The sequence below is a fragment of the Camelina sativa genome, chromosome 17 (assembly GCF_000633955.1).
Source record: "Camelina sativa cultivar DH55 chromosome 17, Cs, whole genome shotgun sequence".
Taxonomy (NCBI): domain Eukaryota; kingdom Viridiplantae; phylum Streptophyta; class Magnoliopsida; order Brassicales; family Brassicaceae; genus Camelina; species Camelina sativa.
The window spans coordinates 22,979,445-22,995,299 of NC_025701.1; the positions used below are offsets into that span (position 1 = coordinate 22,979,445).

Consider the following 15,855-nt stretch of genomic DNA (forward strand, 5'->3'; position numbering starts at 1 on the left):
AGGAGACCGCAATACGAGTTTCTTTCATGCAAAAACCAAACAGAGACAGAGCTATAATAGAATCAACGCAATCACAGATACAAATGGGAAAGTATGGTCCACCAAAGAAGGTATCAACATAGTAATTGTAGATTACTTTCAGTCTTTATTTCTTTCATATGCAAATAAAGACTATATTGATTCTGTGGTGAACCATATTAAACCTCGGGTCTCCGCTGAAATGAATAAAGCTCTTACTAAACTTATTACAGAAGAAGAGCTATACCAAGCTGTTCATACTATGTCAAGGGAAAAAGCTCCAGGACCAGATGGTTTTAATCCAGGATTCTATCAAGGCCATTGGTCCACGATTCATACATGTGTGTATAATTTTGCAAAATTATTATTTGAAGACTACAATCTGGATCCGAAAATGAATAATACACACATATGCTTGATACCAAAGGTAGAACAGCCTAGTGAAGTAAAAGACTACAGACCTATAAGCTTTGCCAATGTAGCCTATAAAATTATATCAAAAGCTTTAGTAGATAGACTCAAATCCTGGCTAAATGTCATCATTTCTGCAAACCAATCAGCTTTTATTCCAGGGAGGATGATTACAGACAACATTCTAATTGTGCATGAGCGTATTCATTCTCTCCATACCAAAAAGCTTGTTCAACCTTTTATTGCTGTCAAACTGGACATTAGCAAAGCTTTTTATAAGGTTGAATGGTCTTTTGTTGAAGCAGTTATGAAGCAGATGGGTTTCTCTGAAGTATGCTGTAATTGGATCATGAAGTGCATCACAACTGTTTCATACTCGGTGATTATCAATGGACAACCAGTTAGTCAAATCAAGCCTCACCGCGGTATACGTCAAGGTGATCTATTTCACCATACATATATTTATTATGCACAGAAGCTTTGTCAGCTCTAATTCAATATAATATTCAAATGAAAAGGCTACATGGTTTCAAGGAAAGCAAAAATGGTCCTGCAATATCTCATTTACTGTTTGCAGATGATTCCCTTATGTTATGTAGAGCCTCGGTGGATGAATGTACAACTATCCTCAATATCCTACAACAATATGTACAACTATCCTCAATATCCTACAACAACCAGCCTCTCTCATGGCAAGAGTTTTCAAAGCAAAATATTATCCAAACCATAGCCTTCTAGCCTCAACATGCAAACCGAACTCGAGCTATGCTTGGAAATACATTTCCGAAGGTATTAAGCTTATCTTTCAAGGTCTTAAACATATAGTGGGTAATGGTGAACAAATTAATGTATGGCATGATCAGTGGCTTCCTCTCAACCCACCAAGACCAGCTAGAGGACTTGGAGCCCATATTTACCTCCATTTGAAAGTTAGTGATATGTTATCTTAGGGTAGTTGAAATGAAACTCTGCTCCATAGCATCATTCATCATGAAGACATTTCATATATTAAAAGATTCGACCATCTACAAGAGCAGATGATGCAATCACATGGATCCATATTAAGAATGGGCTTTACTCAGTCAAAATAAGGGTATCATCTTCAGTGTAAGCTCTCTCATGATAAATTCTTCTAATATTAATATTTCGCATAATACCTCTTCTGCCAAACCTTTTGCGAAGATATGGACATATAATATGCCCCAGAAAATTAAACATTTATGGTCTTGATAATGCGTTGTCAACTACATAAAACTTGAAGAAGAGGAAAATGTTGACAGATGATACGTGTCAGAGATGTGGTGAAGCACCAGAAAATATCAGCCATATTCTTTTCCACTGTAGGCTAAGCAAAGAGATTTGGGACCTTACAACAAAATTCCATGGTACAGGTTCATCTTTCTCCTCCAACTCTGTTGATCAGAACATAGATCTATTGCTGAATCTAAACAAAAACCAAAGGAAGGATGTAAGCTTATTCCTTTTTATTGGTTGGCGTATCTGGAAGATGCAAAATGACCTGATTTTCAACAATAAAATGTGGTCCATTCCCAATACTATAAACAATGTTGTGTTTGATTTTCAGCAATTGAAATAAAACTTTGAAGCTAGCAAAGAAGTTCCACAGAAGCAACAATCTCTGGGACACAAGGAGCATTAGTCTTTAGCAGCAACTGCATCCACCAGTTTCATTATACATAAAGCCACATATTACTGCTGCTTTGTTGATGGGTCATGGAGTTCTCCAAATGATTGTGCAGGGATTTGTTGGGTCTTGTACAACATAAACACACAATTTATACTCTGAGGCATGGTGATGTGACCCAGAGACGCGAATGCGGACCGAGAGCGGTTTGCGTCTTCGGACAAGTTGAGAACGGCGAAAGTTTCCTCGGCCAAGCTGCGGAGGTTTGAATCTATGGAGGATTCAAACGACAAAAACGAGAGAAGAGGAGATTCCAATGAGAGATTCGCGAGTACGGTCGTGAGGTCTCTTCGTATCGTTAGGATGCGGTCGGATGCGGCTAGCGGATGAAGTGGTGGAAGCGATGGTGGAAGGAAAATGAGATGGAACGATGGAAACTCAAGGGCTTATGATATAGAACTCGGGGTTACAATGTTGGAAACATGAAAGTGAAGCGAGGGGGAAATGCGAATGGATCGAGAGACGACACAAGAGGTTTGGCTCTCCTCTTGATACGGTCTCTAACAAGGTCGAACCCGGTTCGAGGCTTGTTAGGATTTTCTCAAGGTTCAATCCCGGATTGAAGAAAGAGAAGAGTGAGACAAGTTTCAAGAATCTCTCTTGAAGAAAAGTTTTATTTTCATACAAGTCTAAGGAGGAACAAAAAGTAAGAGAGAGTTTAAATACATTAGGTCAAGTGAGGGCTTAGGGACACGCGGACTCTTGATGGTCCGCACTATCGTCCTTAGACGTGTTTCCCTTGTAAATGGAACACGTCGCCTCTATTGACTTTCAACGCTAAGCTCTCAACGTTCATAAGCAAAAGAATCAAAGGAAGAATATTCCCAAAGTTCAAATTTAAACCAAAGATAAGGGATAAAAGAGATGACCGCCTTGGCCTTGCGCAGGAAGCAATTTGGTCTTAGGCATTGTGTGCCAAGCTCCATGCCTCATTAAAACCTTCTCCGGTAAACCCATTGGGAAAAACCCAGAGTAAGGAAAAAGAGTATACTTCCTTGCTTTAAGTGACTTGATCGTCTTCACTCTTCGGTAAGAGTGAAGACTAAGCGAACTGAGAATTCGGAGTCTTCATAGGGCGGCTGATGTTGAGCGAATGTCCGGACGAATAGGTTGAGCCGTTGTTTGGCCGCCTTCGCTGAGCTCTTGGAGCGTGTGGTGGCTCCGGGAAGGATTGTTGGAGCTTTGGCCGCGTCCGAAGTTGTTGCCTTGGCCGCATCCGATGCATCTCGGTCAGGCGTCTCGGTCGCGTCCGGCATGTCTTGGTCTTCTTGGCCGAGGTCGCACCTCCAAGTCAACACGGCTCCAATTCCGACTCCCGAAGCATCACACTCAACTTCAAAGGTCTTGTTGAAGTTAGGAAAGGTGAGCAATGGTGCGTTCGTGAGACATCTCTTGAGTTCAGCGAACGCCTTGTCTTGTTCTTCTCCCCATTGAAACTCGCTGTTCTTCTTGATCACCGAGGTAAGAGGTGCGGCCACGGTACTGAAGTCTTTCACGAACCATCGGTAAAAACTTGCTAGGCCGTGGAACGATCTGACTTGAGTGATGCTTGTTGGTGTAGGCCATTCCTCGATCGCACGAACCTTTTCCTCATCCACCTTAAGACCCTGCGAAGACACAACAAAGCCTAGGAAGAGCAACTGATCAGCAGCGAACACGCACTTTTTCAAGTTTGCGTAGAGTCAGTCTTCGCGGAGGGTAAACAACACGGAATTCAAATGATCAACATGATCAGACAAACTTGAACTATAGACAAGTATGTCATCAAAGTAAACAACTACGAACTTATTAATAAACGATCTTAAAACATGGTTCATGAGACGCATAAAGGTAGATGGGGCGTTAGAAAGACCAAATGGCATTACCAACCATTCGTACAAACCCTGTTTCGTCTTGAAGACGGTCTTCCACTCGTCACCCTCCTTCATACAAACTTGATGGTAGCCGCTTTTCAAGTCGATCTTGGAGAAGATACTGGCGCCACTAAGCTCGTCTAACATGTCGTCGAGGAGTGGGATGGGGTGATGGTATTTGATGGTGATGTTGTTAACTGCTCGACAGTCAACACACATTCTCCATGATCCGTCTTTCTTCGGGACTAGGAGCACTGGAACGGCACACGGACTCAAGCTCTCTCGAACGTAGCCTTGCGCCATAAGCTCATTGACTTGTCGCTCAAGCTCCTTCGCCTCTTCAGGGTTGACACGGTAGGCTGGCCGGTTGGGAAGCTGCGCGCCTGGAATGAGATCAATCTGGTGCTCAATGCCTATGATCGGTGGTAAACCTTCAGGGAGCTCCTCCGGGAACACGTCGGCGTAGCGTCTAAGGACGTCGCGGATCACCTCCGGTAAAGCGTCTAGTGAACCTTCGAGACCTGTAAGCAACACATCTCGAAACACCATCAATAACACTTGGGCTGAGTTCTTAAGGAACTTTCTAACATCACCATACTGACACAGGAAATTCTTTTTATCATTTGAATCTTCAGACAACTTGTCTTGCATTTTATGAACTTGCATGGGGCTCAAGGGTTTCAAGCAAATATGTTTGTTGTCATGAACGAAAAAGTATTGGTTTGTATGGCTGCAATACATGGTGCACTTATCAAACTGCCATGGACGCCCCAATAAGAAGTGGCTAGCTTGCATAGGACTTGATCCTTATACGGACCAACACTGAATGGGACCATGACCTGTTCCTTTACATGGATCATGGTCTTATCATTCAACCATTTCAAACGGTAAGGGCGAGGGTGGTTTGTGGTTTCAAGAGAAGTTTTCTTGACAAGACTGGAACTTGCCACGTTAGTGCAAGAACCTCCGTCTATTATCAAGCCACAAACGCGACCACTTCCAGTGCACCTCGTGTGGAAGATGTTGTCGCGTTGGTTGGTGTCGTCGGTGGCTACACTCGCGTTCAGGATGCGGCGTATCATCAACAGCTCTCCAACTTCTGGTTCAACGACAGCTTCCTCCAGCTCGGCCTCTCCTCGCGTGTTCTCTTCGGTCGCCTCATCGTCGGACTCAATCTCGCCGGCTTCGGTGAGGATCATCGTTTGAACGTTTGGGCAGTCGCGGGCGTAGTGTCCTCTCCCTTGACACTTGAAGCAAACGTTGTCACGGCTACGGACGTCGGTTGTGGTGCGACGCGGGTCTTTGCGCTCGTTAGCTGCTGGCTCCCTTGGTTTGTATCGCGAGTCTGCGCTGGCCGCCTTTGGCTTCTCTGGTAAGCGATTTGAAGGAGATGCATTTGGAATCCAGGTTGAAACTCCTTGAGTGCGGCCACGAGGCACGGAGGCGGCCTTTTTTTTTATCTGGTTCTCAATTTGCATCGAGAGGTGTAACAACTCCTCGAACAATTGATACGGTTGGCGTTCGACCTTGCACGCGATGCTCTCTTGCAAACCATCCAAAAACTGAGCCATGAGGGACTCCTTGGAGTCATCGACTTGCAACCGGTTGCGCAAATGTTCAAACTCCTCGTAGTATTCCTCCGGGGAGCATGAGCCTTGAGTCAGTCGTCGGAACTTCTTTTGTTGTTCCCAATGATAGAACAGTGGCACAAATCGTCGGTGCATCTCCACCTTGAGAACCTCCCAGTTGGTGATTGGTCGTTCTCGGTTGCGATGCTGCTCGGCCTCGAGGCGATCCCACCATGTGAGGGCGTGATCGGTGACCTGAGCTACGATATACTGGACCTTGCGCAAATCCAGATAGGCATGACATGAATATAAGTGCTCCATACGGCTCTCCCAGTCTAAGTAAGCTTCTGGATCGGATTTACCCGCAAATGTGGGTGCGATCATCTTGTGCGCCGGTTTGTGGTGTCGCGGAGCATCTTCATACTGGTCGTCGTGTTGGTTCTGTCGGCGAGGCCTCGTTTTGAAATCTTCGTCGGACTGGTCACTCACGGGTTCTCGTCTTGGTCGCCTTGCGAGCAACGGATCTTCGCGGGGAGGATTCATGAGCTCAATCCTCGTGAGACGGTCGGCGAGTTGCTCTAGACCGGTATGTAAGGCGGCGAGAGTAACGCCGATCTCTGGTGGCGCTGGTGGAACTTCTTCGGCCATCGTATGGACTGGTCGTTGGTGACGTGGCGAGACTTCGCGGTTGATTTGAATTTAAACCTCGCAAAACAGAAAGCACAACCCAAACGCGTGAGTATCACTCGTTCTAGGACCACACACGATATAAATCTTATCAACAAAAGGAACTTTCTGACAGCTATGACACACTCAACCTAAGACTAATCAAATAAAGCAAAAGTAAAAGTACAAAACGACAAGATATGCTTTATGACCCAAAAGAGCAAAAACACGGAAACAATGAAGAGCCTCTAACTTTATCGATCTAAACATTAATATGAACAAGATGAACACAATCGAAAGCTAAAAACCTAATCAAGCAGTCAACAATTGCAAGCATACACCAATTTAAACCAAATAAACAAACGGATCCTAAGGAACAAAAAGATGAAAGCTTTATTACTAAACAACCAAAGATTCAAACTTTAAATGAAATATAAAGTTCTGGAAAGAAACAACCTCGTAGGAGCTTTGAAGCTCTGATACCAAGCTGATGTTACCCGGAGACGCGAATGCGGACCAAGAGCGGTTTGCGTCTTCGGACAAGTTGAGAATGGCAAAAGTTTCCTCGGCCAAGCTGCGGAGGTTTGAATCTATGGAGGATTCAAATGACGAAAACGAGAGAAGAGGAGATTCCAACGAGAGATTCGCGAGTACGGTCGTGAGGTCTCTTCGTATCATTCGGATGCGGTCGGATGCGGCTAGTGGATGAAGTGGTGGAAGCAATGGTGGAAGGAAAGCGAGATGGAACGATGGAAACTCGAGGGCTTATGGAATAGAACTCGGGGTTACGGTGTTGGAAAGATGAAAGTGAAGCGAGGGGGAAATGCGAATGGATCGAGAGACGACACAAGAGGTTTGGCTCTCCTCTTGATATGGTCTCTAACAAGGTCGAACCCGGTTCGAGGCTTGTTAGGATTTTCTTGCTTTAAGCGACTTGATCGTCTTCACTCTTGGGTAAGAGTGAAGACTAAGCGAACTGAGCCTTCGGAGTCTTCATGGGGCGGCTGGTGTTGAGCGAATGTCCAGACGAATAGGTTGAGCCGTTGTTTGGCCGCCTTCGCTGAGCTCTTGGAGCGTGTGGTGGATCCGGGAAGGATTGTTGGAGCTTTGGCCGCGTCCGAAGTGGTTGCGTTGGCCGCGTCCAATGCGTTTCGGTCAGGCGTCTCGGTCGCGTCTGGTGTGTCTTGGTCTTCTTGGCCGAGGTCGCGTCCTGCGATAACATCACATGGTGTCCATCAGTCATGTGAGCACACCTCTTGAAGTAGAAACTGATGCTTTAAAGTTGGCAGTTCTTCATGTCAGCAGGCTGAGTTATAACAATGTCATGTTTTATGGAGACGAAGAAACCTTAAATAAAAAAGTATCTCATATCTCCAATGGTGGACATAAACTTCAGCAAAGCGATTAGTCTTTATTAGAAACCCACTTGAAGGATATTGAGAACATTGCCCGTTTATATGAATCTATAATTTTTGTAAAGATTCCATGTTCTGTAAACGTTGTAGCTGATGGTCTGGCAAAAGATGATAAGATAAATAAATCAGACTTTATAATATCATGAAACAAGGTACGGTGATTTTTATTAAATATAAAATTATATTGCCGACAAAAAAAAACTTGCCTAAAAGTAAAAAAAGTGTTAAAATACTATGAATAATAATTTATTTTATATATATTAGATCTAAGATTTTTGTTTTTCGGTTCCGCAACTTCGGTTTCGTTTACTAAACTCATTTTTAATGGAAAGTTCAGTTGTTAACATAAAGGAAGGCGAATCTACATGCTTGGGATGTGTTCAACAGTCTACAAAACTACTTCTCCAACGGATTCATTCATTCGTACTTTTGTTATACAAATGGATGATTATTTAATTTAGTCAAGTCATAATAAGAATTAATAGTAAATGAGAAAGAAAAAAAAGATAAAAATTAATAATAATTTAAAAGTCACAAATGGTCCCCATGCGTGTGATTCGGCAGGATACTTCGCAAGAGGCATACCACTAGGCTCTCTCCTATATAACTTCATCTCCACCAACGATGCATTTTCGTCCTCAGATCTCAATCTCACTCACAGAGGGAGAGAGAGAGAGAGAAAAGGCTTAGTCTTGTACACTATTCACGATTATACACTTTCTCTTTCCAACATGGCGGCCTCTGTAGATAATCGCCAATACGCTCGGCTCGAGCCAGGTTTAAACGGCGTCGTTCGTTCTTACAAACCTCCTGTTCCGGGCCGGTCCGATTCCCCTAAGGCAAACCAGAACCAAACCATCAACCAAACCGTGTTCTTGAAACCAGCGACGGTTCATGACGATGACGAAGACGTGTCGAGCGAAGACGAGAACGAGACTCACAACAGCAACGCCGTGTACTACAAGGAGATGATACGCAAATCCAACAGCGAGCTTGAGCCGTCGATCTTGGACCTGAGAGACGAATACACGGCTGATAGCTGGATCGAACGTAACCCTTCCATGGTCCGTCTCACAGGGAAACATCCCTTTAACTCCGAGGCGCCTCTTAACCGTTTAATGCATCACGGGTTTATCACCCCTGTCCCCTTGCACTACGTCCGTAACCACGGCCATGTCCCTAAGGCCCAATGGGCAGAATGGACGGTCGAAGTGACCGGATTCGTCAAACGGCCCATGAAATTCACGATGGACCAGCTCGTCTCCGAGTTCGCTTACAGAGAGTTCGCCGCGACGCTGGTTTGCGCGGGGAACCGCCGTAAGGAGCAGAACATGGTGAAGAAATCGAAGGGATTCAACTGGGGATCCGCGGGGGTTTCCACCTCCGTCTGGCGCGGTGTCCCTCTCTGCGACGTATTGCGTCGCTGTGGGATCTTTAGCCGGAAAGGCGGCGCTCTCAACGTATGCTTTGAAGGGTCGGAGGATCTCCCAGGTGGCGCCGGAACTAACGGTTCGAAATACGGAACGAGCATCAAGAAGGAGTATGCCATGGATCCATCAAGAGATATCATTTTGGCATATATGCAAAACGGAGAGTACCTAACACCAGACCACGGGTTTCCGGTTCGGATCATAATCCCCGGTTTCATCGGTGGTCGGATGGTTAAATGGTTGAAACGGATTATTGTCACAACTCAAGAATCCGACAATTTCTACCATTTCAAGGACAACAGAGTTCTACCTTCTCAAGTAGATGCCGAACTCGCCGACGAAGAAGGTACACACACACAAATCTTTTTGCTTCAAGAATATTAATATAATCTTTGCAAACTTAAATATAGTCTTTTCAATAATTAGTTTTATAGCAATCGCATTGAAATGAACTAAACGACATGTTTAAAAGTTTCCGAACCTATAGGAGAAAAACAAAAACAAAAAAAAAAATCATACTACGATTAAACAATGAAAAACTAAATGTTGGTGGATGATGTCAGCTTCAGTTATTTATATAATTAAATTTATTTATTTTATTTTTTGGTGATTAAATATAAATTGAAATTAATTTTTCCAGGCTGGTGGTATAAGCCGGAGTACATAATCAACGAGCTAAACATAAACTCCGTGATTACGACGCCTTGTCACGAGGAGATTCTTCCCATCAACGCTTTCACCACCCAAAGACCTTACACTTTAAAGGGTTACGCATATTCCGGTACTTTTTTCTTTTAAAAGTTTGTAAAAATAATAAATATATTTAATACTGGGAAGAGTTGATAATAATAAATAGAAAAATCTTTATATACAAAACAGGAGGTGGAAAGAAAGTGACCCGTGTAGAGGTGACAGTGGATGGTGGAGAAACATGGAACGTATGTGAACTTGACCATCAAGAGAAGCCGAACAAGTATGGGAAATTCTGGTGTTGGTGTTTCTGGTCACTTGAGGTTGAGGTTTTGGACCTGCTTAGTGCCAAAGAGATCGCTGTCCGTGCATGGGACGAGACTCTCAACACGCAGCCCGAGAAAATGATATGGAATCTCATGGGGATGATGAATAACTGTTGGTTCAGAGTGAAGACCAACGTTTGCAAGCCTCACAAGGGTGAGATCGGGATCGTGTTCGAGCATCCAACGCTTCCGGGCAATGAATCTGGTGGATGGATGGCCAAGGAACGTCACCTCGAGAAATCCGCGGACGCGCCTCCTACTCTCAAGAAATCAGTTTCGACGCCATTTATGAACACAACTGCGAAGATGTACTCGACGTCGGAGGTCAAGAAGCATAACTCTGCTGATTCTTGCTGGATCATTGTTCATGGACATATCTATGACTGTACCCGCTTCCTCAAGGACCATCCGGGTGGTTCGGATTCGATCTTGATCAATGCTGGTACGGATTGTACAGAGGAGTTTGATGCCATTCACTCTGATAAAGCCAAGAAGATGCTTGAGGATTACCGCATTGGAGAGCTCATTACCACTGGTTATTCCTCTGACTCTTCCTCGCCCAACAACTCTGTTCACGGTTCGTCCGCTGTGTTCTCCTTGCTGGCTCCCATTGGAGAGGCGGCTCCGGTTAGGAACCTTGCTTTGGTTAACCCCCGGGCTAAAGTCCCGGTTCAACTCGTTGAAAAGACTTCCATTTCTCATGATGTTCGTAAGTTCCGGTTTGCTTTACCCGTTGAGGACATGGTTCTTGGTTTACCGGTTGGTAAGCACATTTTCCTCTGCGCCACCATTAATGATAAGCTCTGCCTCAGGGCTTACACACCGAGCAGCACCGTTGATGTGGTTGGCTACTTCGAACTTGTGGTCAAGATTTACTTTGGTGGTGTCCACCCAAGATTCCCTAATGGCGGGCTCATGTCGCAGTACTTAGACTCGTTACCTATAGGGTCAACGCTGGAGATCAAAGGACCATTGGGTCATGTTGAGTATCTAGGCAAGGGTAATTTCACGGTTCACGGTAAACCGAAGATTGCTGAGAAATTGGCAATGTTGGCAGGCGGAACCGGTATAACCCCGATTTACCAAATTATCCAAGCCATTCTGAAAGATCCAGAGGATGAGACTGAGATGTATGTTATTTATGCAAACCGGACTGAGGAAGATATTCTCCTAAGGGAGGAATTGGATAGTTGGGCAGAGGTGTATGCGGACCGGCTAAAGGTTTGGTACGTAGTGGAATCAGCAAAGGAAGATTGGGCTTACAGTACCGGTTTTATCTCTGAGGCGATTATGCGAGAGCATATCCCTGATGGATTAGATGGCTCACCCCTCGCCATGGCTTGTGGACCACCACCGATGATTCAGTTTGCGGTTCAGCCGAATTTGGAGAAGATGCAATATAACATCAAGGAGGATTTCTTGATATTCTAATCCTAAAGCCAAAGATATTTCAAAAGTCAAAAACGTTAGGTGGTCAAAAAGCCAAGTTGTTATTTATAGAGTCTAAATAAGTAATGATAGATTTGTTTTGTATATAATGTTGGTTTCTTTAAAGTTTTCATTTGGGAAATATAATTTGTCTGTTGTATTCACTATCGATATTTTTTTACAATAAAAAAAATATTTCAAAAACATCGACTACACCCAGTGCGATAGTCACTGAATATTCAAAATTTTTAGGAAAAAATAAAAGTTTTATCTACTATATATTCAAATTACTTATCAGATTTTGAAAAGAACTGGAAAATCAACAATGGGTTGCCAAAAAAAAAAAGGCTACAATATGTTTAAAATTTAGGTTAAAGAGTAAACAATTTTATTAATTTAGTTCAGATTTTATAAAAATAAGAGTAAAAAAAAAAAGAAAAAAAAAAAAAGTTTGGGTTACATGGTGCAAATGCACTCCCTGCACTGGGTCAGCGCCGGGACTTCTGTGCTTACTCAAACATTGAGAATCATCATTTTCCCATGTCTTTGTCCTTAAAAGAAAAAAAAAAAGTTTCTACAACTATTAGACAGTAAGGTACAAAAATCACCAACGATCATTTTCAAAAAGAATAAACCCAAGGGAGTATTTTCCTGTTTGTGCAAGTTGAAACCAAACTCCTCCATTAGTTTCTATATTAGTCTTCACCACATATATAAGAGCATAGGCATTGGTGTCCCCTGGTTTTTGGTCCCCCAAATTTAATATTATTATTTTGAAAGGTTCTTATTTCTAGTATGGACATTGCTATCTACTTGTATTTGGTCTCCCAAATAAAACAATAATATTTTCAAATTTTAAATCTTTTAGGCATTAACATCTACTAAGTAGTAAATATACATCCCACTGGGGATTTATGTAGATGTTAAGTTAAAAAGAAGTAATAGCAGACGCAAAACATACATCATCAGCTGAGGTCCTGACTTGAAGCTTGTTCTTGCACTCAGTACAGCTTATCACACCCTGCAATATCAGTAGATGTTCCGTCAAATCATATTAGCATATAATGAGGTAAAAATGCCTAACACACAGAAAAGCACCATATCAGTAGTTGACAATTTGAGAGAAATAAACCGAATCTGTATCAAATATAGCAATGTAAATACAATAACAGTAGCCTAGATCATTAGCAGCGTAGAAAAAGCTTACTGTTTCATTACTGTGACAGCAGAGTCATGAACATGATCATGTTGACGATCGTTGTGTTTTCTTGTATCACAAACCAGTTTCTATTTGAAGACTGATCTATATACCATGACTGCATTGATGGTGATGATGATGATGATCCTCTGCACAACTCAAGCCATCTACATTGACTTCTGAATCAATTCTGAAAAGGTATGCTATTTCAGGACACCAACAAAGAGAAAGAAAGATACTTAAATTTGGACAAAATACATAGCAGAAGTTACCTCTCAAGATCATAACCTCCAATTCCTAAGACAAAATCCATATCAACATCTCTGAATTTGGTGTTTTTGATGGGAGCCATAGAGTTGATTTGCTATTGATTTTAAAAACCAAATAAAGAAGAAGTGTCAATGACAAATACATCTTCATTCTATTGGGGAAAGTGAGCTCACGAGCTAATAAGTGTCTTACCTTGATTCTTTTAGTTAAGTGCTCCAACTCAGGCTCAGATGCCAAATCAATCTGCCATAAAAATATAGTTAAGTACTTAACGACCTACAAGATGATTCCTCATAAATTGTATCAAATGACTGATATGTATCACCGAACTGGACTCTTAAAAGAAGATATAACAAACAAACCTTATTCAAAACTATACGATCTGCATAAGCAATTTGTTCAACTGCCTCATTCACAACAAATCTCGGTTTCACTTCATTCAAATGCCGCATCGCGTGTTTAGAGTCAACAAGTGTAACAACACCATCTAACTTTATATATCACTAACAGTCCAATAACAAAGCTTAGCTTCAGTGAAAGACACAACACAAACAACGGATACCTGTAGTTTCGATGACAATATGGTCAAATCTGTCTCGTTTATTTTTAACCAAGTCAAGAAGCATTTTGACTAAATCACCACGAACAGTACATCATAAGCAACCATTGTTGACCATGATAATATCATCAGAGGAAGAAGAGTGGCTCGCAACCAGAGATCCATCGATATCAACCTCCCCAAACTGTTTATATATATTCACAGTTCTGAAATGCTTAACCAATCTGCAACATTACATTAAGCTAAGATACATATACCAACAAAATATCTCAGAAATGCGCAGCAAGAGGACAAGTTTCCCGAATCGTGCACAAGTACAATAAACACGAATTCGATCCTGTACCTTTCCAGAACCGAGGAATCCGGTGATAACTGTGGCGTGAATGCGAGTATCCTGGTCTGCGACATCTTGCTCGATTCCTGAGCTCGGCAATGAGAAAAACGATTTGAGGAAAGGCTTTGATGGTGAAACCCTTAAGCAAACCGCCGGACAAGCTTCATGAGATATAGAAGATCGTTTTCGGCTTGAAATCGGCAGAAAAGAGGAAGAAAGACACGAGGGGAATTTGCCGCCGTCGAAATAGAAGAGAGAATTTCTCTCGAGAAAGTGGTTTGTGTTACCCTACCCAAAATTTTCTCCCAATCACCACCTTCCACATGTCCAAGTAGACGGACGAAAAACGTCCCAAATTAAGAATCGTTTCTTCGATATTAGGCATTTTATGATTTATTTAAAATCACAAAAAACTGGGGGATGGCTCAAGTGTACACCGTTGCACATGGTCTAAGTATGAAAGATTAGCTAGAGGGAGTGTGCATTTGCTTTTTTTTCATTTGGTTTTATTAACCAATAAGAAATAAGTAATCTCTCTTACGATTGGGTGAACTTGTAAATTTAGAAGATTCTTCCTTTTTGGGTGATTAGTTGAACATTAATATCAATGTGAATATATGTTTCTAGCACCCAAACTCTTCCATTACAGCACCCAAAATAGACGATTAGAATCATAATACAGCATCACGAGTTATTTTTTAAGTTTTTTAAATGAACATCTAAAATTATATATCTCAACTCGATACAACATATAAGAATTTGATGACAACATCACCAGTTATGTTTTAAGTTAAGCATTGTCATTAAAAAAAAAATCTTATAAATATCGACGAGTGAAAAAAACTGATTTTGGTTCGTTTAAAATGTATCACTCTATATATATGTAGAGGGTTAGTACACTATTAGTATGTTTTCGATTTATTGAATAATGGAAGCTTGGAATACTATCAACGACAGAAAAAGAATACTTCGGATGGATTGATAATGCATCTCATGATTTTATGATATTATATGACCCAAAATATTCAATAGACGTTTTTAAAAAACCAATATTGGATATCTCCAATTCCTTTGCCCAAAAAAAAAAAAAAAAAATCTCTAATTCCGGAGGATCTCATGTAGATCTGGTCTAGTATTGTTTTCCTTAGTGATGCACATGAACTGGAGATTAATGTTTTATTCTTTATTTATTTATTTACAAATTGAGAAATTTTTATTTTTCCTAAACTTGAATATACAAAACCATTGAAATGAATTTATATATGTATTCTACATACAATTTGTATTAAAATAAGCACCACATCTTAAGGAACTAATAAACTCCCCTAAACTCAGGATAAAATATTTTTAAAATTGATGAGAAAACTAGTTCCTTTCTCAAGTTTAAATTAGTATACAAGACTAATAGTTTGGATTCAAATTTAAATAAGATAATTGAATATGACATAAAATTTCTTTAATCCCTAGCACTAGCAAGTTGCTAGCTTTTGAAATTAATAAAAAAGGCACGCTAAGAATATTTCAAACCAATCTTTATATAAAATAGAAAAATTCACAATCTTTCCTGCTGATATATATATATATATATATATATATATATATTATAATCATATTATAGTGTCCTGCTAATTTCATGCTTGGTCGTCGCATTAAATTTTTTGGGTTTAAAATAATGTATTTCACCTGAGCTTTTTTGGGTTTATGATTGATATAATTTCGTTACATCATCCTAAGAATACGTTATAAATGATTCTGACCTTTCGTTTTCAGGTAAAATTAATCGATTAAAGAAGTTAGGTATCGTGAATCTTTTGTTGGTAACGAGAGAGGGGAACTTCACTTATTGGTCGATCTACTGTGATGCAAAATGTAAAGTAACCAAATAATATTATTAAGAATATGTACGATTTGTTGTATGTGGATATTTTAACTAGAAGAGAAGCCTTCGTCGGACTGAGATTCGACAGAACTCAAATAGTTTTTT

At 41.2% G+C, this 15,855-nt stretch overlaps 1 protein-coding gene across 1 annotated transcript; it reads left to right on the forward strand.

Moving 5' to 3' along the window:
- Positions 8,260 to 11,685, forward strand: LOC104757885 (nitrate reductase [NADH] 2). Its single transcript, XM_010480664.1, has 3 exons — positions 8,260 to 9,412; positions 9,707 to 9,847; positions 9,946 to 11,685. The coding sequence occupies exons 1-3, from the start codon at positions 8,368 to 8,370 to the stop codon at positions 11,511 to 11,513; spliced, it is 2,754 nt and encodes a 917-aa protein (XP_010478966.1). The 5' UTR covers positions 8,260 to 8,367; the 3' UTR covers positions 11,514 to 11,685.